The sequence below is a fragment of the Varroa jacobsoni genome, unplaced genomic scaffold (assembly GCF_002532875.2).
Source record: "Varroa jacobsoni isolate VJ856 unplaced genomic scaffold, vjacob_1.0 scaffold_1449, whole genome shotgun sequence".
Lineage (NCBI taxonomy): Eukaryota > Metazoa > Arthropoda > Arachnida > Mesostigmata > Varroidae > Varroa > Varroa jacobsoni.
The window spans coordinates 265,998-292,750 of NW_019214351.1; the positions used below are offsets into that span (position 1 = coordinate 265,998).

Consider the following 26,753-nt stretch of genomic DNA (forward strand, 5'->3'; position numbering starts at 1 on the left):
TATTTAGTAGCTAAATGCCTATAGTTCCCTATGAGTGCACTTGGTCGCCACAGACTAAATGGGTATTTCTCTCAGCGACACTAATCAGCTCACTAACAGCTTGATTTTTTTCCACTACGAGGCTGTATCGGACGCGTACAGAGTGCACTTAAGGTGCTTGGCGTTGCCATACAAGTGGTTTTTTATATGAACACCGGTGTAATCGCGTAATAATTTTTAAAAATCATTGATTTTCAACTAAACATTCAAAGCTGGTACATGCATACATGTCAATGCTAGGAACAGACCTATTTATTGTACAATTTTTTCGAAAAATCCTCAGAATCGGCTGGAAACTTATCTAGCGATAGTAATGTACTATATATCTAGGGCGTACGAAGCAATGTCATAGCTAATATCTGATTGCGTCTGCTTTATAGGTGCATGACTGTATTGGCAAACTAAGCCGTACTTCTTCGACGTAAATTGATCAAAACTCTAATCGGTATAAATAGTATTTGCTTTGGTATATAGAAATATACATATGTGGTACGCCAATCAGATTTCAAGGCGAGATCGCAGCTGAAAAACGCAGGAGCAGTCGTCTGCTGCAACTGAGTGATCCTTAGACGGCCCAGTTTCCTGTAAAATGTTACTTCAGTGGTACCTGCTATCCCAGACGAAGGCGATACGTTCTCTAGTATTTAATATTGTCCACTTGGCTATGCGACTGTCACTATTAAAAAACGAAAATCTCAACACCAATGCAGCGATTAAACAAACGTGTGTATGACTTTTCGTAGCTAGACGCTCGAAAGCGTTCTATTAGTATTAGACACCTCTTTACATCAACGAAAATCGTATCTACCGCTTTTCGTTAATGCAACGCACAACACTGTCCTCGTTTGAGGATGTTCCCATAGGAGAACGTTCAAACGACCCATATTACAGGCCAACATAATTATACGAATCATGTATTAATGGCGCAGCGCTGTGGCTTTCGAAGGACAACAACTTGCGCACTGAGCCTTGATTCTTGATATTAAAAACTGTTCTTTCTTTTCCTAATGTAAGCTATATGGGCTTTTGTTCAGGGGTCACTAGAAGATCGAATGCTGAAGGGTATTCATTAACTAACTTCCTAATGACTTATAAATGAAAAGTTGTTCGATCCCGAGGTTCGCTTGTGACAGCATGATATTAGGTAACCCAAGTAAGCGGAACTGGTAACACGAACAAAACGCCATTACGATTAACGACTAGATCAGCGTAATTCAGCTAATCAAACAAGTTACACTCTAAGTTCAAAATTTCTTGATAGGGTCATAATGCATTACACACGTGCACATGTGTCGGAATCGATGAACCGTTCTCTTGTCCGTAAGGTTATCAGTGTAAGTGGTCATAAACTAACTCAATTGCACCAAGTTAGATGTCGGCAGCAGACCGAATGCGGTACACTTACAATCGCTAGATGTCCAATTTCCGTGTGCTGTTGCTGAATAAATGACGTCGTTATGATTAATTGTATTGGTTTTTAACTCGAACAGACGAAACAAATAAATCGAGCAAACGGTAATGAATGGACAAGTAAAAACAAAGTAATAAGTTAGCCCTAGCATTCAACTTACGAATTGCAAATGCAGCACAAGTAATTGTTCCTACGAAGCGGTAGTGACATAGACCTGTACGTACCTTCCAGCTAAGCGTGTAAAAGACAGTAAACGGGTCACTCGATTGTCGAAATGCCGCACTGAATGGATATACTTTTCTCGAAAGGGGACATTTATGGATCGACTAAGTAAACTATGTAATCGGCGTGAACGTAAACGCAATTCAAGATAAGCCTATAGCAAATATTGAGTTAAAATAATATGGGTTAATATGTAGAGAACGTGCATGGTACAAAAAAATTCGAGGCTTATAGGTGAGTTTTACCCTAGGGATTTGCAATGTCGAACTGGTAGCCTTCGGCATGTATTTGTTCTATTATTTTCTATGACACAAGTTTGTGCGCGGTTACGCGGATATCAAGAGCTTAGTGGGTAATATGCTTGCAGCTAATCTTGGGGATGCGTAACGGGGTGGGTTCGAAGCCGGGCAGAAACACACTTCGTCTCGTACTGGGAGCCGGCTGTGTGATCGAGTGTTTAACGGGGATACTGGACGTAATAGGTACGCGAAAATACTGAAACTGTAAGGAAATAAGCTTGAATAGCCTCGAACCGCAGCTATATGAGAGGTGGCATAGTGCTATAATTTATGCCACTCTAAGGTCGCTGCCGCTGTTGCATGCCGTACAAATGAAAACAGCAAATTGGCTTTAATATTTTGTGTTAATTAAATAAAATCTAAGGCAAGCTCACAATAGTTACTAGTGGAGCTTCGAGAAGTTTAATGTAACAAAAAACTATTGCAAAACGTTTTTCAGACCACTCGCTTCATGAAAACAAAAAATTTGAGATACCTATAAGAATTTCATAGCATGCTAATTCTTAAAGCTATTTTTTTTACAGCTTTGAAAATTGCAAGATATTGAAAATTTAACGCAAATTTACTACACACCATCAGAGTAGCGTTTTTTTAAATCTACATAACGACTGGAAAGAACATTGCTAGAAAAGATAACCTGTCAGAGGCATAAACACGTATGCATCCCTGTACTCAAAACTGATGCTTTTAGATTAAGCATGAAAAAAGCTGTTAGATGCAAACAATAGTGAGAGGTTGTGCTTTATATAGAATTTACTTAAAAAATAGTTTGATTTACTATTCTCATAAGATGGCTGATGCCATAGAGCGGCTGGTATCACGAATCTATTTCGGATAAGTCGCGTGTTAGAATCTCGAAACCCGCGCAAAAAACGCCTCCACAGGGAGTCGTATAGCATCAACGTCAGAGGAGCACACGCTTGAAAATTGCATAGCTGCAGCACATGTATATCGCTGCTTTTTTATTTATTTTTTTTTATTTATTAATTATTTTAACCATCTTCACAGCTTCCTTAATAGAGTCCAAACGTACTCCACGACCGGAAACCGTAAAGCTTCCCAGGCCAAAAGTCGGCCAAGGAAAAGCTAATACTAAAACTACTATACATAATAAATGTCAATACGGCTATCGTCAATAATATAAAATTTGGTAGCATCGTATATCAGAACGCGATTTGCGTAAGGCTTAAAGATCTAATAAAGTGGAAATTGGTTTTATATTTCCTGTTCATAGAAAGAAAAGTGTCCCACAAATATCGAGATCGGTAGCATTAAAAAATATATACTGTGACAAACGAATATAGCTGAATCTGCTGGCCTTCGTTTTTTTTTCTAACGGCAACCGTTCTCAAGACCGCGGTACAAAAAAGGCTTTTTTTTTTCGCTGTACCCTTGAAACTCATGTAAGCCAACCTATTATCTGTAGACGAAAGATACTCTCACACCTGTTCTTCTATTTAAAGTCAATTTAAGACAATTTAAAGTCGATGATTGATTTTCAGCCATCTTTGGCCATAATTATCTCAAATTGTATTTTTCATAAGGTCTTACCTATGACTGAATAAGAAGTTTTCCAAGGCTTAACCGAAAAGCAATAGTAACGCGTGTCGAAGTGTTTACCTGTTTAGCGTGCCCATTTTTGGTCCGGAAGAAACCATGTGCGGGTCTTAAAATGCGAGGGCGTATGATAAAATACTTAACCCAGTCAGTTAGTAAAAATCTTGCGTGCAATCGGTGATCCACGTTTTGCATTAAAAAAAAAGGCGTTTACGTAGCAAATATAAGTACGTCATATTAACGGAAGTATTTGGCGGAAGGTTCCTTTATGCCGAACCTACTAGGCTAATGCTACAACCTGAAATATGTATGCGATGGCAACACGCCCAGCATAACTGCTACTATTTAGCAGATGTATAATATACGTAGTAGGAGACTAGTCGTGTCAATCAATATTCTCTGGAAAAACTAGATGTGGACTGGATAGTCAAAAATGTATTTGAATCACCTGAACTCATCACCCGAAGCTTTACATTTTTGCATTTCCAATAAAAGATAATCTCCTAAAAGAATCTGTAAAATTCATCCCGATAGTTTATTTATTAGCTATAATAAAATCTAAGGGGCACTGTGTTTTTGGGGTACCATGATACTGCTTGGCTGGCGATACGAGATCAGGCTAGCATGGACTTAATCGCGGATAAATCGCAATATAGCTTCAGTTCAAAAGAAATGACTTTTTCATTTGGCCAGCCTGGACAATGCACAGCCTAACCGCTGTCTATTTTAATGTCTGACGCCCATCTTAGCCAAATCAGATATATATAGATATCTATTTCCCTAGAGTTGCTGTTTGAAAATCACAACAGAGATCCTCCGCTTCATGAAATTCATACAAGAACTGTCTCGCATTGTCCTCGCATGCCTCTGGTCCTGCACCATCGATTCGTCAATTGTGATTTCAGCTTGTAAATAGAGGTGGGCGATACACAGGATCTAAACACTGCGTCGTACGAAAAAGTAATTCAACAGGGTGCTTGATGATGTTGAACGATGAAAGGGCCTGAAGGCTTTATAAAACAATGGTCTGATACTTTTAGAATTTGGCCTAAATATCGCGTCGTATCTTTTCACTAGAGGTGAGAAACTTATCTTTCACCCCTTTACTGATGTTAATATCGGTTTGTATTCGCTTTAATCGCTATTGAGAGCTAGACCTCTAACTATTTCGTGAACGGCTTGATTCCCTTTGACTGTTGTCATCGATAGCTGCAATTAAAGGTCTATGCAGCTGGCAAAAAACCGTCCCAAGAACACGACTGTTCCATGGTTTCGAAAAAAGACGAAATTTTCGTTTTTTTTTTTTTTAATTAAAAACACATGATGCAATATACTGTGATATAGATCCGTTATTTCGAAAGCTAGTAAAAAGAAAAAACTTAAATACTTCTAGCAAGAGTTGCAGCACTGAACACCGAACAACCCTAGACATTGAAAAGTTCACACTATACAAGTATTGTATTTATGTGTACGCTAGACGTTTACCCCCGAGACCTAATGAAATGCTTTGTCGTCCATTGTTTAATAACCTAGCGACCTAAATGTTGTTAACCCTGTTCTACAAGCCCCAAGAGTAGTTTTGTTGGTTTTATCCTGTCCGAAGCTTTATCGTGTTTACCAATAAGCAGTTGAATATTCAAGTGCTGGAAACCAGCAATAAACACCATACTGCTGTTTTTTGCTGAGATGATTTCCAAAATAATTACATCAGCGCCTATGTTTTGTGTAAAAAGAGCCAAAACACTGGTTTTTACTTAATCATACGAAAGGTATATGGCAATGTGATGTTTTCGAGCGTTTCCATTAGACGAGTACAATGTGATGATAGTAAAACGTTCAGACGTTAATCTCACGGTGAAATGTAGGCCAAATATCGAATACTGTTCGTTCGTTTGTTTTCGAACAAACGGCTGCGTTTGGAACGCGATGACAATTAGAAATAGGTCTAATTCGCATGACAGGACAAAAACAGGGAATATATATATATAAGCTGCTTTTTTTGTTTTTTTCATAGCGTATACAGAACTATTGAGACTATCGTAACTTTCAATCACTCGTTGACTATTTCTTGAATAATTATACATGATTGAGCATATAGGAGAACAACTAGCTGCAATCTCACATTCATCTAATAGTCTACCAGGCTTTTTTTTTTTTAATATAGTTACACATGATAGGTAAGTAGGGTGCTTCGTATGACACAAAAAGTATCTTACGTTACGTTTTCATATTGTTACCATTTTCACATTTAGGCCCCCGCCACTTATTTACGTATTTTAACATGATGAAACTACTTATATATATATTACAAAACTGTATCAAGGACTTTGTTTTCTATAATGAATGATAAAATGCTAGATAGGAACATGGTGACAAATATATCTCGTTTATACTTATGTGGGTTTGTTATGCATACGTAGGTAGGGTAGTAGGCAATGATCAGAAACTGTAAAGTTTTTGTAAAATGTAAATTCCATGTTATTATTGCTCTCGCATAATTAAGAAATAGCAAGGGTCTTTGGCAACTTTTCGACTCTGCCAAAACTTTTTTAACGCTTATCTTGGAAACCGCATCGATCGATTAAAGTGGTCGACTTTGTGATACAAAGCTTCTGGACGCTGACTGAAATGTCCGCATGAATTAAAAGTACATGTTAGGCAACCATTAAAAAGGCACCTGCCTCCTGTCTCGATATCAATCGCAAAACAGAACTATTGCAAAGCGTGGTCTTAACGAAACAAGCCAAACTTTGCCTGGTCACTTGTGTTACACGACCCTGTAAGCTGATAAGTATTATAGCCAGTCACATTTTAGCTTACGTTGATTTTTACATAGATTGGTCTCTATACATTAAGTAATCGATATTCCCGACAATTTTTAACAGTATTTATCTTTTTACTGAACGGATAATGGTTTTTCAATGAAATTTCCATCGTTTTTTTCTGTGTAACTACCCTTCTCATTTCGCGTTTACCAAATACATTTTTTTAGATTGATTTACGTTTCTTTATAAACACTTACGTACACATGTTTTCATGATAAAACAAATGTCTGGTGCCCTTCGACCCTCCATTTGTGTACTGTCTTGGTTGCTGGCAGTCTTGCCGTCTCTTGTTTTCTTTAGCACGAAAAACGTTGGCGTAGAAACTATGTCACATCGAGTTAAGTCAATACCATCTAGTTTGCGGGGTCTTATTTCAGTAGGTTGCCCAGCATTTAACCGCGGGGATAGCCAAAGACTCTGTCAGACGGGATTCCGATTACGAAATAGGCAGCGCGCACTTCCGCAGGTAACGGTCGCATTCACGATACCAGAGTTCCTCAGCGGTTACAAATTACAATAGCAAAGTTGGTCCGGGCAAGGAACACAAGGACAAGGAAGAGCGATCCTGTGGGGGTTTGAAAAGACACAATCGCAGTTCTCTTATTCGTTATTGTATCTGTTCCTGCTGCTGCAGCGGGCTGTAGTTCTTAGCCCAGCTCAGTCGCCCCGCTTCTGTCCGCGTTTCTGCTTCTTATATTTGGTAGCGCGTTTCCTCAAAACTCCGTTAAGTGAAAAAGCTCACCATCGAAAAGTAGGCCGACCAAAACAAGATGGGAACCATATCTAGCTGGAAAGTGCGGACAGCAATGGGAAAGCACTTGTGGGCTTGCTATCTAAACTGTAGAAGTTGATTAGTAGAACTTTAGTCAAGTTGGAGTTTAGAGTTGGCAACATTGAAATAGTGCTGGGACGAACGGAACTGACCTAAATTATCCTCGTTTACCAAACGACTTCAATGCCTTGCATAAATAAATTGCAGCAATAATAAGAGGTCTACCTGTTGATATAAGTGGGGCAACAGCGACGCCAGCAGTTCATAAATGTTCGAGGAATAATCTTAGCCGGATAAATAAACTGCTCTGTCCCAATCAGCTAAATAAAAAAAAATCTAACCCACCAAAAATAGGTAACTTAGCACAATTCCGAAATCATAAGAGCGCAGTTAAGCGTTGTACTTAACGGATTCAAAAATTGAGCCGATGCGATGGCCTCTAGGAACTATAGAAATCATTCTAAATAAAATTAAATAAAAATCACCATGGGCATAATAATTATTTCGATTTTTTAAGCAGAGAGTTGCCGCTAGTTTGCTTTTAAATGCGTTGGCTATACGAATCCATTATTAAAATTAATTTCCAACTCCACTTCCTACTTCGTTCTATGGCGAAGATTGATTGATAGGCTTTCTCATGCTTGGTAAGACAAAGTACGTGGACGTCTTTAGCGACGAAGATCGTGCGACGGTATCCAATTAAAAGAAACAATTAAAAAAAGCGTGTTTCTACGATTTGGTTCAAACCACTCATTCAAGAACGTTTCCAAAGGAAAATTTCCAAACGATCCACCATCCAAGCTGTAAATTACCAGAAGACCCTTCCCGAGGGCATACTTAGACCCTTTACACAAAGGAGGGTATCACAGCCTTCATTTTTTTTGTCGATTTTCTCCTCTATGGATTTTTGGATAAAGGGGATGTCCAATAAAATGTTGACTCTTTTTTGTTGTTTCAATTCAAGACCGTTCTCAAAGTTCGCTCAAAGCGATTGCACATAGACATTAAATACTAAACGCAGTGTATCACTACGTACGGCTTTTCTTTTTTTTTTTTTTATTTTTAAATTAAAGTCACTAACACACGTCAAATCATAGCACTTTCTCAGACGAAAATATTTAAGTGATTTTATATATACTCTATAATAAGGTTATGTTCTACAGAGAATAGGTTAACCTAGCACTCTTCCAATCAGTCGAAAGTAGATGGCGTAACACGAGTGTAGCATGGAGCAGTTCTCCTCCGCTCCATGTTACACTCGTTTTTGTTAGTATTTTAATAATCTAAAATAAAATTATAGGTATAACATGTGGAATACTTTATAACTAACGTATTGTCGCTTTTGGTTACGTGCAGGTCGGACTTTAGCAAAGTGCTGCGCTAATTTAGTATGTGAGAACTGAAAGGGACAGTTTGTCTGATACACACAATTTTCTATGTCCTTCTCAATTTGTTAAGCATTCTGGCGCTATGCAAGGCTGTCAAAATTGCCGCAGGCTCTTTCAGTGAAATGAATGCAACCGTTAAGCAAACGGGAATACCTGAGATCAGAGAAATCTATTAATATAGAAGCTGTAAGCATTTTGCCAGTGGATTCTGATTCTCTCGATTTCATCGATCTCGATCTCGATTAGATTTGTTTCGAGTATGTTTTCAAGGATACGTTCCCAAATATGACCGATATGTCGATAAGGAAGTGAAAAATTCCTAAGGAGTTCCCATTTGAATTAGTGCCTCTATTTTTAGAATGTCGGATGTATTGTTTGATACATGTACCTGTATTCTGCGTAACTAAAGCTGGCTAAAAAAAAAAAGTAGCTAAAAGCTTCAGTGGGCTGGAAATCGTTGCTTTTAGCAAAGTAACGCAGGCACACATACGTCTGGGCCATTCGTAAATTAAACATCGCACAAATTTTCTACAAGCTCTATTAGGAAACTCTACGAAACGTTGACTTTGTATTTTGGAAATAGATCTACTGTCTTTTTGACACAAAGGGTTGGGGGGCATACCACTTAATTGCCTAATGAAAAATAAGGTTAGCTGCTGATTCCGATGGCAGTTCCGCCAAAGAAACTGAAACTGTCAGGTGTTTTTTCTCTTTGTATAAAAGCAAAGTCCAGAGAAAAAATGATTTCCAGAGTTTTAGCTGTATGGATTTCTCTTGTGCTGTTTTATGCATTGTGCAAAAACATGTGTATGGTAATCTACAATGTCTATCTCTTATGAGATGACTATATTTGCTATTGACAATATCCAAGATATAAAAGAGGACGTCAAGTATGTTTGTATTTGTCACTAAGATAATGTTCAAACGATAAGGGTGTTATTTACTATACACTGTTCTATTTACGTTGGTTTTTATTGTAGAGCTCTAGCCCTCCAACCGACTCCACCCGACGTGTATTCGGGTTATATTCGTACCAATATTTGCCGGCAGTAATATAATGCGCCTACTGTCACATGTGTATATAGTGATAAGAAAAGGACAAAAAGAGGTCTGCAGTAATGAATAGCTGTTGATGTCTAATGGGTGGTTTTGGTGCCTAGTGGGTCTCTTGAAAGCGTTGCCAGGACAACTATTAACTAACCAACATACAGTTACAGTAGCTCACCTTTCAGTATCGACAAACGTTATTACCAGACCAAGTAGTATCCAGGAACATGAAAATTATTAACGTTATGAATGAGAGCCATCTCATTCCATAGGTATCACTGGCGAAAAATCGAGGAAGTCCAACAAGAACCAATTTAGATTTCTATAGGGGGCAATGTTATATCTTATATCTGTATTTGTTCGTATTTTGTATTTCGAGTATTTGTTTATATAGAGAGAATAACTGAAAGTGCTATAGTGAAAAAAGTATGGGGAGCAAGAAAAATGCGAAGAAATTTATTGTTCTTAGTAGATTTGATTGCACAAAAAAACAAACCTAGCATATGATTTTGGTACCACGCTGATCCAACGGCCTTTGACAACAGATCAGTTCTTCTGGTAGGGTTATGTAAACTTCGTGTCATTAAAGTGCGTTCTTAAACTCTACCCCGCCAGTGAAAGTTGTCAATTTATCCATGAACACTTTGTTTTTATTTATTTTCTCTGGAAGTTGCTGGTGGCGACAACGCGTCTATCTCTACCCAACTAGTGCCGGATTTAGTGTCGGTCATTCGAGACCGTGGCCTAATTTTTTTTCTCTTTTAACCCACTGAAACCACTTCCTCCCGAAGTCTAGTTTATAAATAAGCACAAAGAAGTATTCGCCATTTGAAACGGTGAATAAGTGGTTAGAGCCGAAAAAACCACAACTGCTCAAACATAGTCTCGACGAGTGCTGTGCGAAACAGGGAGAAATAAGGTTTAGTAAAAGCGCAGAATTGAAAAGGAGCCAGAGGCTCACTCCTTATCCGCCCCAGGTATTTCCCCAGATATTTCTGGGTTTATTTTTCTCCAAGACACTGTCACCAAATTTACGCATCACCTTCCGTTTCTCTCTAGATGCCAGTATTTTTAATATCCGCTGATCCGTGTCAAAAAACCCCCGGCGCGCCCTCCACTTCGTTCCTCTCCTCTACAAAGCTACATATTCTCGAAAAATGTTCTGCCGCCAAACCACAGAAACTAGAAATGTCACTCACGGACTTAGTCATACGAAGTTTATAGTCACCAAAGAATGGAAGGCTATCGAGCATCCGACTAAGATGGTCAAATGACCAATGCCTCTAATAATTTGTCTTATGAACTGTGTTGTGCTTGTATTTTCGGACTGTTATCTTATCTGCCATTCGTTCAATGTCGCTTAGCAAAGCGTAGTTTTTTTGGATTTCTATCAAGAAGGTTCTCTGATTCTTCCTTCATGAGCAGGTCCCGAAGCACCTGTCTATTTATAACTGTTACCGCATTGTAAGAGATAATTATAAAGGCTTTACTCGCCTTTATCGCCATCTGTCTTTAAGTCCTCCTCAGCATTGCTTTATTTTTCATTCTAGATTGGCGTTCCACATAACGTAATTGAGCTCTGCGCGGACGCTAATACCCTGCGTGGACCATCGCTCGGGCCGAAAACGTTTGAAAGGACTCTGACGAGTCTGTTAATTATTTTTGAGACTTTGTTCATAGAAAATTTCTGAATCATTTATTATATATAATAATACAATAATCATGCCTGAGTATCTTATAGTATAATGATAAAAAAAATAATTCAGTTTACTTCGAAACCAGCTCTAGTCCATGATTTTTGATCCATGAACACACCATGTCGGAGGTATCGTCTACATACGCCTGGAGTTCTTTAGTGAATGACGACTGGCACTAGTTCGACCACAAAAAATGGCAGCTTAAGAATCCAATTGTAGCTAAGATTCCAAAGCAAAGGACCAGGTACAGAGCTTCGGAGCGTCCCCCAGGCATGCTAAAAACGTCATCGTCATGTATAAAAGCATATTTTAAACAGCCTAAGATTATTCATCTCAGGATGGGTTCCAGCCTTTTTTCTCCGTAGTTCTGTTGAAAACCTGCCGTGACATTGAGTTCAAAACTAACTCTAGTATAGACAACCTCAACAGCGCACAGCCTTCTTTCTCACTTCATTTTGTTTATTCCTGCCCCAGTCACTCACACAAGGATCGCTTTGGTGGCGTCTGTTGTCGAGCGGTTTTTCATGAGTAGACATAGACTGCTCGTTAAATTGACGCTCACGTTATTATGCAATATGATCTCTAAAAACATTTTTCTAAGTGTCGAGGTACCCCTTTAGTTTATCCAAGCATAGAGCTTACATTAACGTAAGATCATCCCTCTTCTCTACTCAGATCAGTGATGTGGAGACCTGCTTTCCGATTTATTGCAACATGTGCTTGTTGTTGGGCGCTACCCCCCAGGATTAAGGGTTAGTCTGAAACCAGTTAGTCTCTTCTTTTTGCGTAAAATTAGTTTTCGTTCTATGACCTACCCTCTGCTGCCACTGATACATTTGCTAGCGGTCAATTGCAATCGGGATGAAACAGCCTGTACACGGTTGTTCAACGAGCGATTAAGTTAAATTTTCTATTCGCATATGTTCTTCAAGGTTTATTTTTTCAACTAATTGCTTATACTATCCTTATGGACAGTGATATTCACAGTCCCCCCCCTGGTGTGATATCTGTTTCTTTGAGCGTCAAACATGTGCACCTTGCGCTCGCGGAGCGATGTAGCGCTCGCAAGCTTTTCTTTTTGAGTTTCTATATGCACATCGTAGCTATCCTTGAGCTCTCTCCCTAAATCCCCAATCTATGGATTTGCAGATTTTTTAGTACAGGCTCTAAGAACAGAATCTTGTTTGTGCCCGAAAATTATTTTTGTTTCCCATTGGCTTAACTATAAACAATACGTCCATATCAAAGAAATTATCCATACCAGAAACTAACAAAGTAGCAATCGGATTTCAGTACGGTGTTATGTATATATACATATATATATATATATGTTTTGAAAACAGTGCATAGCTTTGATACTTCTAATAGATATTCTACGAATTTAATGACTGTGTATACCTTTACATGTAATATTATTTTACGTGTGGGCTGCGTTGGCTTCTGTGTACGAGAAACTTCGACCATAGCTATCGTAAGCCGTAGTCATAAGGTTCAAAAGCTTATGGAAATTAAAATGGGTTCACCTTTACCACGAGCAGAAATTAACTAGGAAAATGATGCAATGCGGTGTCGCTGTTACAGTTCGCATTTGGTTTAAAGAATTAATTTCCATTAAAGGCGCACTTAATTGGGCGATATACAATCACCCAAAAGCGCTCGTCTTCCCTTCTGTAAACTTGTCAGCATCAACGTTTATCTTTAATTATTATTGGTCTTTTAAAGCTTTCTCCGACGCATACCCACGGAAATTGTGAGCAAACAGAACGGCTACAGTGTAGGAAAAAGCCAGCAACCTGGTTACCAACATAACAGCCCGTTTATAAGTACACAAATTGCAATTATCTGTTACCCATTCACCATACAGCTCCGTCACAAACACACGCAAGCGTTAGGCTCGAATGATCTGAGGATAAATGACGAAAAATGGCTGTAGTCAAACGTTCTTTTCATCGTATTCAGAGTAATCAATGGGCCTGAGTGAGGTCTATAGTGCTTTCCCGAATGCCATATAGTTCTTAACATGATTCTAAGCAATACAAAATGCCTATGTCATCCCATCTCTATTGCCACGGCTTCTCGAAGCGTTCCATTGATCTAAGGCCTGAGGAGGACCGCGAGAATAGACCTATCACAAACAGAAGTTGCGACTAAGGGGGCACCTTCATTGAGTTTCTTAGCACAAATTATTATAAATCGTGGATTGACATGTGATTGTCAAATGCTCTATAAATTGTAACTACGTATAAAGAACGGTATCGTTTTTGTTTGATAATGTTTATCAATAGAACAACACTTATTTGTTTCAGGATTTGTTATCATTCTATCAGGTACACCCTCCTGCTAGAAAATTTAATTCGATACTGCAGCCTTCATCACGAATATATTGTTGAAGCATGCCCTTCACATGGTCGCCGAAGGCCAGAATGTACTTTGCCCCATAGACAAGGACACATGAACCCCTTACGGTCCAAATGTTAATCCTGCATGGTATGTATAAAACTACAGCTTGTAGGTAACCTACGTATAGCTATGGAACATGTATTACCTTTCGTACCTTAGGTGACGACCAAGCTCTGGTTTAGCTTTTTATTGAGAGCCGTTTCTCCGAAATTACGTCCTTCGTTGATCATTACGGGCATCTCAGCGGTCAACTCACTATCTGATCTGCTAGTCTGTCTCGTTCCACTAAGAACCTTCGTATGGTTTGCTTGTCCACTGGGCCGGCTTGACCGCCTCGTTGAATATTAACGTCCGTAACTCCGTCTTGTCACCCACGTGTTTATTCGTGGTTTTCAAAAGCTGGTACAAGACACCGCTTCCTGTACAAGAGCGGATGTATCCCCTGTTATCGGTATATGAAAATATCAAGGGGTGCTCATACTAAGGTTTTTGTTTATAATACATACTGAGTAAACGAATAAATCTGTCTAGACTAATCTCGCGTTCGATCTATCTCATTCCTAGAGGAAGTATTTTAGTTTACATCATTACATTGCCAGAAAGAACGATAGTTAGTATTAAAACCCTAAAAAACTCTCAGCTAGTCTGATTATCTTCTGTCGCTGGTCATCCGACCGATCCCCTCGCAACAGGCGATTACAGACGCAAATGGTGTCTGCGAAGTTTGTCTATTTTGTTTTCTACCCCCTACCCAAACGTGAATTTATCTACTATGATTCCATAGTGCAGTAGCCAGAATTTTGGGTCGCAAAAGTAGCGAAAACTTGAGGGGACCATATCATGCAGATACCTTGAAACTGATGTTTTATGTCATGCACATGTCTGCCATTCCCTTATGCATGTACGTCGTACTATCGGGAAGGGAAACTATATTAGTGCCATTGTGCACATCGAGCAATGGCGGACGGACCGACAGGCAGACAAAAAGTCTTTACGAAAGCCGATTCCATAGGATTTTTGGCTCATCAAATGAATTACAAAAGTCACTTGTATTGGGACAGGTCGGCGTGCGCTCCAGTCACCTTATAACCTTATCCAGGAAAACGTCTCCTGGCACGCGTGCGTTCCGTTGCAAACGTCTCCGTGAAATGGCCATGAGTGATGTACACTGTACTTACATATAAAAAAACACATATATCCTATATGACTGAGCAGGCTTCCGTTAAGATTGCGACTATATTGTATCTTTCACCCTACGATTTCTTTGAAGTGAAGGGTCTCTTGCACTCGGTCTCATATATATTCGATATTTTTTGCGTTCTAATGTATTGCTACGGAACATATGAACTCGATCTCGTTGTTAAATGTTGTTTTTTTATTTGTGTGTTGTGTTTATCAGTGTATGCGACTCTTGTCGGACAGGCTGGGGGAAGTAACTTAAACTGTGAAGACGCCGAGATGACTGGTAGCATAACACATTATTTTGTCTTCATCTTCCCATGAATTCAACATCTACGAAAACAATAAAAAATTGCAGGAATAACATTGCTAACTAATTTTCCACCAGCACGCGTTTGATCGACCTTGTCAGACAGAAGGGAATATTGGATTAGTTACTTTGCAATGGTAATTCGACGTACCTGATCATATCGCAGCGTATATAGAGAACTGTACTTGTTTAGGGGCTGTTTTTACATAGTCCGATTGCCATAGGTCCTAGAAATAATGGGTTGTTTTAAATAGAACTATAAAACATGATAGGCTTATTGTGCCTCATCAAGGGACCATTTGGTTCCAGGAAGCATTCTGTGGAGTCCTTCTTTAGGTGTGTTCTTCATATGCACTACATAAATAAAGATACTACTATTATTCGTCTGAAGGACTTCATACGGACGCAATTATATACCGTACGCACGCGAAGATGTTCTTCTCATTGTTATATGGTGTGGCAACCCTTTCGTGGTCATGGAAAGTGCCTGGGAGCAGCTATGTCGCAAAATACATACAAAGACATCCACAGCAGCAGCGGTTACCATGGTGAAAATGACTGTCTTCAGATTGTTAAGAATTGCCGAAGCATATTTTGAATACGTTTTTAATTTCTAAAGTGTCAGAAGCGTTAAGTAACACAGGAATCTAAGTGTGGACAATATTTATATTCAGTTCCCGAACACTTTTGCCAATATCATACATGCTATAATATCTAAATATCATACAAAATAACCACATAGTTCCGCCAATATACACATAATATTTTAATAAACAGTAACGTAATATTTTTTTTGCATGAAAAGACTGAAACCTTTCATCATAACGCTAACGACGCCATAAATATGTATTGATTTACTGTTAAAGGAAAAAAAATCAACAATAATGAGAACCTTGAATAAAATCTGTGAGATTTCTTCGGAGAAGATTTGTTCGACTTTAGCATTTGATACTTCTTAATAATGTTTCAATTTTGATTTATTGCGCCACATTTTGCTTGCGAGGGGTAAAACAAATCGATTTATGCAGAGGCACCCCACGTTGTGATCGCGTGTATTTGACACGAATTTCGATCGTTATGCGCTTCTTTGCAAGTCTTCTAAATAGTGATCTATGCCTCTTGATGAAATGCATTGAGCACCCGCTAAACTCCTATAACGTGTGCCGTTCTATCGTTACGTATACCAATAAAGCTTATCAACAATTTAAAATTGAACTCGTTTTCAAGATAATACTAGAACATACGATATTGTTATGGAACTGTCGTTTCCATAGTTCTGTAAAAAAATTAGAGAAAGATATGTTTTGAAATATACAGTGCAGACTTTTCCGACAAGTGCCGCTGTCAAGTAAGTTTAGCGGCGGGTAGAAGTACGGATGTCGAATAAAACCTAAGGCTAAAACGATCAACGAATGTAAACATGTTACGAGCTACGTTTTTGGTCGTCACTGAAGGTCAGTCCATTAAATGGATGCAACTGCATTAAGCTCGATGTATATATATAATCTTTACTAATACGTAATACGTTCTTTATTTTTTTCAAGCTCAACCTACCTAGGAACGTTACGATTGATATATCTACGTACGTTACATGTCTAAAAATAGTACACTAATCTAGCAACACAAAGATATATGTGTTCATGGATGATAGCCTGCAGCTCGCAAATGGTCGACATATTTTTCTAGCCGTTTCCGACCCGATCTAAAAGCAGTTGTAGCCATTTGTTAAATAGCTCTTTAATATATATTACCATTGCCGACGAGCATGGTCACGTATCTTCCAAAAGAATCAAATGAATTTAACCCATATGACAGTCACGGTCACTTTATAAGCGTGTCACTACACGGTGCTACGGGCTAGTATACTGTAGAATAAGATAACCCACAATACGGTAGACCAATCCGGCGATTGCCGCAGACGCTACCCCTAAAAAACGTTGCGCTTACTGCGCTCGAATCTGTGAGCTGTGAGTATTTATATGACGGTATCATTCAGTGCTCTATATCCGCAAAAGCCCCGAGGGGGAAAGGGGACGCCCAGGTGCACATGGAGGAACCACAACTCGCGTCCCACTTCGCCCAAGAAGATCATACGAGCCGATTATGCGCCCATGCAACTCGCCATAGGCAGTTGAGTGTCTCTGTATTCGGTGCCAGTGTTCATGCTGTTTGCTGGTAAACTAGTTTTGGTGCACGTAGGCGGTGTGAAAACGCTGTAAACGGCGACCATCTTCTAAACCGCCATTAAAAACCGACTGGGTTCGAGTTTACTGATTTAGGTTGGGAACTGGCATACCAACTGTACAGAAAGTCGTTTGCATTTGACGCTTTATTTTCGGAGGTGCGACTAAGGTCACACGGACGAGGCGGACCTCGATATCTTTGCTACCTATACCCAGTCCAGGAGCAGTCAAGCTAAGAGCATAAATGGATCAAGATGGAGGAACAGTAGCAACACAATGAAGAGCCACTGTAGCAAGATAGTGGTTGCGTTGTTAAAAATGCGCATGCCTTAATGCCTAAGGTTCAGCGTCCTTGTGGAAAGGCTTAGGAGTAGGCTGGCTTGACCAAACTATTTATTAGGGTTCGACCTAACAGAGTGAAATAAGCTTATCATTTAAGTCGATATTCTTTTATATGGGTAGCTTATTCAGTTGTGTGACAAAATATGTTTCATTGAACAATTAGTCCTCTTTAGCCTGTCTGTTCCGAACGCAGACAGGTTATGCTTGCTTGCATACTTAGAATGGTCATGGTGAACGAAGTCGTATTGTGATAGATTGCAAGGTAGACCAGACCCCAGCCTAGGACGATCTTCTGGACGCTGCGGGTCATAAATTAAGCCGTCTATATACTTTCATCTGCACAATTATAACAAAGCTACATTATGGCTGAAATAGATCTTTTACGTAATTCAACAGAAATCGCGGTCGGTTGTCACAACCGTGCCGAATGCAGAAGATTTAAAGAAAACTATAAAATCAGTTTCGCTTACAGCTGAAGACAAAACGAAATCACTCTTTCGAAGTCGAACATAAACGTTAAGATAATACGGGCCCGTCAAGCTGTTTCAATTGATAACTAACGGAAAGCGCAGTGACTTAAATTCGTAATAAATTTTTTGGGTTAAATCTAAAAAATGTTGGCCACATTATTCGACTTCTAAATATAACAGTTATAGGAGACACGAAGAGCCAACTTACTTTTTCTTTCTAAATTACCCATTTTATCAAAGCTACACAAGGGATCATTTTGGCACCTGCCTTAATATTCGGATGATCCAATCATTTTGGTTATAAGCGACCTACCCTGAAAGCTATCGTGTAGGGCTCGCTGAAAGTTCAGGAGGAGGCTAGTCTATCTCGTAATAAGGAGGGTAAGTATTCTTGCCTTTCGGGCAAAATGGTCATGAAGCATTTGCCCTTATCAATTTTTTGTGCCAGAAGCATCGTCCTATCTTGAGGAGCTCAAACTACGGTCATTTCCATGTACGGCCATTTCCTTTAATAATAAAGTGGTAAAATATTTTTTTTGTTTTATAAGAAGAATGATAAGCTTACAGCAGCTGAGGTGTACTAAATAAATACACAGTGTCCCAAAACGTGAATGATTATAACTTTGCTCCTTATTTATATATAATTAGTAATTAAATTTCAAAAGAAGTTATATGAAAGGTATAACATGTCCCTCTATCGCAGGTGTTAAAAATTATTGCTATTCTGATAATACACTACTGATAATTGGCCTGTTGATTCACAATCTTAGCAGCGGCTTTTAAATTTATGATTGTTTTCTATTTCCTCGTGTCGACTTTATCTTTAAGGTATAACCATAAAACAGGCGCATTACCATCAGGTCTGGAGATTGGGCAGGATATCTTATCGCATCTCTTCATCCAATTTATTCGAAAGACTCTCCTCAAGATGCACTCGTACATCATGATGAGGAAAACAAAATATGCTATTCTTACCAGGGTCCTCCCAGAAGCGAGGCTAAAATGAAACTATTGCAGTGAAACCAAGTAAATGATATAATTATACTGTCAAAAAGATCCAATTAAGAATAGTCTAATCATAGTACATATGTTGTTTGGGATCCACTGTACAAAGGTTCGTACTACATCAATTTATGTAATAACCAACTAGCACGCAGCTCCTAGCCGCTTTACGCCTCCTTCTGCGAAGGTCTAAGATTGTTGGGTCCGTATTTATTGCCGCATAGCCTAGAAAACACAAGTCCATAAAGCTGGAAGAGTGTATTGGTATGAAATTTTCGGTAATTACGCCTGATTTAGGTAAAATAGTTATCGAAAATCACATGTTTCGATACGCCATTATAAAGAAATCTTGAGGCTATATACTTCAATAATATATATAACTGTTAAAACAACGGCAAAAATTGCCGCTCGTAGTATGATAATGCACAAAAGCAAATTTCGCACAAAGCACAATTCAGAACTGATACATCAGGAATAAATTAGCCTAACTATTTTCCAACCAGATATTCAGTACACAATTCTCATCAGATACTTTGCTCATACAAAAATCCGCATGAGATTGGCAATTCTTATGATTTGTCGTGCGCAACATATATTCTGCTAGAGTCAATTATGCCATGCGTCTGCAATGACGAAAGCAGTCTTACACTGCTAAGACGCTTTGTAACCGTGTTGAGGGTTTCGCCATTAAACGCTAGAAAGAAAAGAGGCGTACTTCTTGGCCTCTGCTCGATTCTTTCATTAGTTAGTAGAAAAGGTCGAAGCTATTTGCGGAGTCAGCTTATAGCTGTAAACAAGGCCCCTCAGGGCCGCGTAAGTTCCTTGCTCAGAAGGTACATCTCTTTGACATTGATACTTCCGTGCTGCCAAAAGGCACTACGCGCAAAGTAGTCCCAAGTTTCCTTAGACTCGAATGTTCTAGTCCAAGAATGGAGTTTAAGAGGTCGTAGTAGTACAGATGCTCGAATCTATCGAGACAATCTACGAGGTCTGTTGACACCATTAACACAGCGGCGACGGAATCTGTAGTACAAGGGCAATATCCAACCGAGAATCTACGACACTATGCTTCAGCATTTAATGGTCCTCCGTTCACCCATCATTTTAGTCTAAGACGAGCTGTGTGTTCGTAAGCGGCAGAAAAGTGCTTGCAGAAAATCAGTTTGATCTGTAATACTTTCAAACGTACTTTCAAGTGTCTTAGGCTGCACTTGGAAGGAATTTAATCCGTTAAGTTGATTACGTTGCATATTTTTCAGTACACAGTCTGTATATAAATCTGCGGCGTGCGACATCTAAAGGTTAGCCTGAGTTCAGCTGTTCCTGACAGGATATCCCTTCTGATCACTGGAAACGGTGTATAGGAGGTAAACATCTCTGTTCCTTTGTCCAAAATGAAATGCTGTTGGGGAGCCCTTTTATAGCGAGACATGACGAGATCGTGACGACAAATATTTGTACCCACGAAGAACTTGCCTGTAGTTATAGCCGCAGTCCAGGTAGTAATGGACGAATAAAAGTGCTTTGTGAGTCATTGGAAGTATTGTTTTTATATTGATACCTCGCTTATGTTAGTCGAAGGGAAAATATTGAATTAGTTAGCTAAATAGATTTCGTCTGTGTTAACTGGCAAACTATATCTGACCGCTTAAATTCTCAGTTGTCTTCGGTCTAAGAAATTGTTATCAGCTGGCGAAATTCTCAAGAAAAGCGTTGATAAAATGAAATCTTTGTCTGTTTGCTTTCATGTCATGCGGATATACAAATGATGAATAATGAAAAGAGTTTTTGCATATCCAAAATGTATGATATTCAGTTTTCCCGACCAAAAACAAATAAAGAGTTAATTTGTTTTGCTTGAAATTTCGACCGTATACTCATTAGCTAACAAGCAGAACAGCGTGTATACTTGGTGCTAGGCAAGGAGTTTTACATTTGTTAACCCAAGGGTACCTATCATGAATTTTCGAAGATACCGTCGTCCTAGATCTAATAATGTTATAATAATGGCGTCATAAATCTTTGACCGAAAAATTCACATCCTTCCATTTTTGATAGTGCTGGATCGCATGCAAGCAGAATATAAGCGTGGCTTAGCGTTCTAAAATCCGCCCCAACCCATTAATCTCAGACTGACGCTTGCAATTTATTAGGGCCGATGTTTGTCTGAGTGACATTTTTCGTTCATGCAAATATTGGAATTTTCACTGTGAACCGAGGATCCTCGTATTCAATAAAAATCTGTCCAGGATATTACCCACAAACGTAAATCCAGGGAACAATAAGCGTGCCTTCATCTAACCGACATTGTTTTCCTTTGAGGTCCATTCAGTTCTTAGGAATGGATTGCAATAGGTAATTCTTGCAGTGTAGCAAACACATACCGACATAAAAACAATAATAAAAGTTGAAACAATAGTGTGTAAGTGAAAAAAAGTAAAGGAAAATACACGAAAAGAAGAATACATTTTTTTCAAAAATGAAAGACATGTATAAGTGTTCATTGAGATTTGACGGTTCGTTTTCAATTCATTCGAATTTCAAGCGTATTGGAGCACTTTTTAGGTACTTTTAAGTGACTTTTTGAATAACTTTCGGTTACCACTGTATATTTAAGTTAATAAATTAGAAAAACTCTTAATGAAACTCTGGATGTTGAACTCTCGTCTTGGGCTTAATAGAGGTTTTCCTCAACGTTCACTCCTTTCCAGAATCTTCCACAAACCACAAATAGCGCAAAGTACATCAATGGACTAAGAAAAACAGTTGTCTTTTATGTAATCTCGAGTGTATCCTTCTAAGTAGCATATCTGTTCCTTGCAGAAGCGCCATTGTCAGGACATCTAGTAAGACGAAACAACTGGATTAAATTGGGCGCTCGCGTTCGCTTCACAAGCAACTTGTAGCTGAATACACGAACAGCGAAGGTATGTCAAGGAAGCATACTGATCGTTAGTTCGACTTCAGATGTTTTACCCTGCTCCAAAGCGAGTAGAGGATAGCGACGTACATTATGTGGAATTGTTTGAAAGGAAGAATTTCGAAAAATGCCGCGTAGCCTCCACTTGAAAGCGGGCGACCGTGAACTATAATCGATGAACGCTTTCGCTTTCGTTCTACCTAAAAGTTTTACAGCTTTACAGGTACCTGATAAACAAACTCGTTTTTGGCAGGCTACTAAATACCGCCTAGCTAGAACGTGTTTTCGGTAATAGCTTGGCTGTTAAAAACTATGTTCGCTGCAAAATACTGGCTATCAGTTTCGAACATTAGTTTCATAATTTTTTTTTTCGTACTGTCTCATTTGACAGCACAACAGTGGTTCGAACTTCATGCAATATTAACAATGAACAAGATCGAGCGCATTTTTCGCTTGACAATTCAAAGCTATTTTTCTCATTTGGAAGAAATCCGAAAACGGTTTTTTGTCACAGCAGTCACTACTCTACAGTTCTGTTTAGGAAATGACAAAAGTCATGTTTAACAAAAAATGCTGATCCAAAGAAAGGGTAGTGCCGTCTTTTTTGCTGCATAGAAATTAAGCGTTGTCAATACCTACATTCTGAAAATGAGACACACTTAAGAAGTTGCGGATTGCGGATAGACATTATTTTCAGGCAAGGCAAATCTGAACGACAATAGGATATTTCTTGACATTATACATCTAAATACAGTGTGGGTAGCTGATGAAAAAAGAAAAAAAAAAACGAAAATATTGGCGGGGTAAGGAAAAATGTGCTTCGGAATAAAAACATATTTTTACTAAGCGAGGTTATCTTAGAGAGAAAGACGGCGTGCTCATTGAATCGTCGCTACTCTGTATGTTGTCTCCACTTGAACTTGATGTTGCGTTTGGCCTTTTTTTTTTTATGGCAAGCTCGCTTCCGTACTACTGACAAAGGATACCTGAAAATCTAGGTGCGCCTAGAATGCAAGTATTGTATTCCTATAATTGTATGATAATGGGTCAGATTCGAATTTAGCAGTGCATAAATTCTGCCTGTCGCCAAAATAAGCGCTTCTTCATTTCATTTTTGGGGGTTGCTTGACCCGCATATTGCCCGCAGATAACTGGAACAAACCCAAAATAACGCCGACAATGAAATGGCGACGACGTTATTTTTGCTAACCATACGTTAGAATTACGTGAAATATTTTTTAACACACGTAACTTCGTTCCCCCGAGGATGTCACTAACGCTAATTTCAACTTGAACCAGGTAAAAAGTGCAGGATTCGTTATGAATACGGTGCATCTAAATTGTAAACCTGTTTAAAAGTTATTTGCTTGTCTGAGAAAACTTAGAGCTCATACATTCTACAGTTCTATTCAGCAGTTGAATACTATTCACTGCGGCTGAGGTGTGGAGATAAACAGGTAAGAACGATTAAAGCATAAACGAAAATGTTTATTGGTTGTAGTTTATATTGCCTGCGAAGCGTGTGGCTTTCGTAATTATTGCTATGGAAAATTGTACCGCATATATAATGTGTACATTAACGAAAATCGTACCTATTTAAGTAACACGCAGACAATTAATCTTTCTCATATAGAATATTTGCGCCACTTGATGTATTTTAACGTGCTAATCCTGCAGCGATAACATTCGAAGTAGCATTGGCTTTGTATACCTGTTTTTGTTCAGAAAACAATTTCACTTACACAATGCAAGTTATCTCAATTTTATACTTAACAACCCAAAAACAACAGAGTCTTTCTTGAAGGAGAAAAACTCGGCCCTGAATTCATATGAACCCGTTTAGCATAAGTGGCTTTCAGAAATAGCTCGTCAAGCTGCGATCTTCTCGTTTTCTGGTATCCTATATCATAAGATTGGGGTTTGGATTCGCGAGGCACTGAGTCGACGTAGGAGCTGGTCACTTTCCTATTCTAGACTGGCTCGGCCTGTACTGTAGGGCCCGATCATCTGACGAGACCATCAGGTCGTATAACGAACCAGCATGAGAGTTAGCATGCATACTGTATTAGAAACCCCACAGGACCAATGAACCACAGTGAAAAAGATCGCTTGTCCCAGCGCGGCGCTTGCCTAAACTACACCCCGTATACAATCCAATAAGCGTCAAAAACTTTCTCAACGAGATGACTGAATTGTTCACACATCAGTGCACTTCCACAGTCGTCGGTCGAGGGCTGATACGATGGAAAAAGAAGTGCTCTACGATGATCCGGCGTCATAGTTTTTTTCTCTTGGCTACAGAGAGATACTTCAGCTGAGGATCGACGTGCATCTTGACACACTTGATATATTATTACTATTATCCTTACAGAAGTACTAAGGCCACCCAAAAGCATGTTGCGTACAATTGACCGATAGGAAAAGTTCCTTCTTTTGCAAAAGATATTTGTCCATGTCTCAAATTGAACAGTGACTGATGACGCATCATTGTTCCATGTTTTAGCGTATGCTGCTAACGGTCAAGAAAGAATGAGGGGAGGTGCCAAGATAAGAGGGTTTAAAAGAGCTTTAAGGTAGAGCTAAATTAGGGATTAAACCTGATGGTGAGGAGTTAGATTTGCGAAAGTGATTAGAAAATTTTTTCACACAGAAATATGCAAATTGTTGGGGATCTTGTCTGATGCAGGTTCAGAAACGCGTCATGACACCCCATGCAAATCGTGTGATAACTTGTGAGGAACAGGACCACTGATGACTTGCACTTCAACGGCACGATTTTTGATAGGTAAACGCAGCAATTTGTGTGAAGGAACGACGTAACACGCTCATAGGATGGCTAAATTCAGTTGCGAAATATAAAACAAATAAAGCAAGTATTGGCCACTAGGACACCACTCGTTGGTAACCTGTTTTGTACCTTTTTAGCCTTGTGCTTCACGCTAATGACCTTAGACGCTTGTTACTGTGAACATGACATTGATGAGCACGAACGCCAGAACTTGTCAAGCACGGGTGAATAAGTTGTATATGCAATGAAACTTGTAAGGTTCCAGATGCACTGAGATGTACATCAGAACAATGTTAATCAACCTGCCTATTTTGTATATTCTCACAAAGAAAATCTAGAACGATGACTTTCTTTTTCGAGTAGGCTGTTCATTTATATGGATCTGCGAAACAGCGCATAAAGAAGCGACATGTTGCAATGCGTAGGACAGGCAAATTGATTAGCGTGGTGCTTCTTTTGAACTTTCAAATACGGACGAAAAATGAAAGCCTCTTTAGATAAATCAGTGTTCTACCTGCCTTATAATTGATAATAATGGCTTCCTACTTAATGTATTAATATTGCCCAAATTATATAATGACATATTAAGCGCGTTTGTCGGGATCCGATACGGTTAAATATTAAACATTTATACCTTGCTATATATTGCATGTTTACTCTTCAATATAGTCATTCGAAGCGACGCAATTTAGATTGTTAGAAACATTGTCTTAGATTAAATAGTCTTTTTTTTTATTATAGGACTGGAAGATATTTCACTGACTTACCCAGTTTGGAGTAAAGTGTAACAGGCAGATAGCCGTCCAACTTGAGCTATAGTCTTACCATTTGTTTACCATTGCTGCATAGCACGAGACGGCCGCACTTTTACTACACGTTGATATTTTTCCTTAGAGCTGCGGATTTGGGGTCTCTGACTTTGTGGTCGCGTCCTCCGCAGGCCCAAACATACCCAGCCGGGGTGAACGACTACTACCGCTGCTCTTTCATTAATATCGTTAAAGGCATTCATTTCGGAGGACTCTGTAATCCGGAACAATGACGAGGAGAAGATCAGGACGTAGCAGTGTCAATGGAAACAGGCATTTGGCTTCGCTATTCGATTAACGCTACCACCGCCATTATTGGAGAGCGGCTATGGCACGCAGGTAGTTAATCATCATCGAATAACAAGGACTTCCTAAAAGTATTTTGTAGCCTGTCACCCGTTTCTTTAGCCAAGGACAGATGCATTTCATGATCAAAGCAGTACCTAACCTGCACTTTTTTTTTTTTAATATAAACAGAGTTACTGTATAGAAGCATGAAAGCGCACATTTAATCCAATAGAGTTTACCTGTAATAGGAAATTCCCAAAGCTTCACTAAAAATAAAACGCACCCGATAGCTGAAAGAAAGGCGGATAAGGAAATAGAAAGATGAAGGAACATTAAGGAAAGATGCCGTGAATCACCGTTGAAGAAAAAGCAAAAAGATATATATGTATATATTCTAGCAGGTAAATGAAAAAAAAACAGGAAGCTTTTGATCTCTATCCTCATTTGTAAAAATGATGCGTTAATAATACGATATGATGATAATTACGCTTAATAGAAGTATATGAAGCGTAAGATTGGCCATGCAAGGGAAATTCTGTGCAACTGCCTGCCAGTAATTCTATCCATATACATTCCTGTAGGCCAACGCTTAGATGCTGGAATAGATAATTGAGCTCGGAGGCAAGATGAGTGATGAGGATTGTTTCTGTATGTTGTGTGCCCATGTGGGTAGGATGAGAGAAACGGTAGTAATAGTATTCCCTGCGGGTATGAACATTGGACTCTTGTTTTTTCCAGGTACAGTCATGGCAATTACATCAGTCCACCATACACCCGTAGAAGTTTGAGACGACCAGTTGTTTTT

The 26,753-nt window shown here is 39.1% G+C and overlaps 1 protein-coding gene across 7 annotated transcripts in view; it reads left to right on the top strand.

Annotated features, from left to right (window-relative positions):
• The window catches only part of LOC111270144 (uncharacterized), a 33,303-nt gene that overhangs the window by 1,389 nt on the left and 5,161 nt on the right, over positions 1-26,753 (top strand). Inside the window, exons 2-4 of one of the 7 annotated variants that reach the window (XM_086972379.1) lie at positions 13,564-13,744; positions 21,967-22,070; positions 25,792-25,999. In XM_086972379.1, coding sequence (XP_086828505.1) covers positions 25,989-25,999 — 11 coding nt within the window. In that variant the 5' untranslated portion in view covers positions 13,564-13,744; positions 21,967-22,070; positions 25,792-25,988. Of the gene's footprint in view, positions 1-13,563; positions 13,745-21,966; positions 22,071-22,145; positions 22,287-25,791; positions 26,000-26,753 lie in introns of those variants that run through there. The other 6 variants (XM_086972378.1, XM_086972383.1, XM_086972382.1 and 3 more) reach the window with 6 other exon arrangements.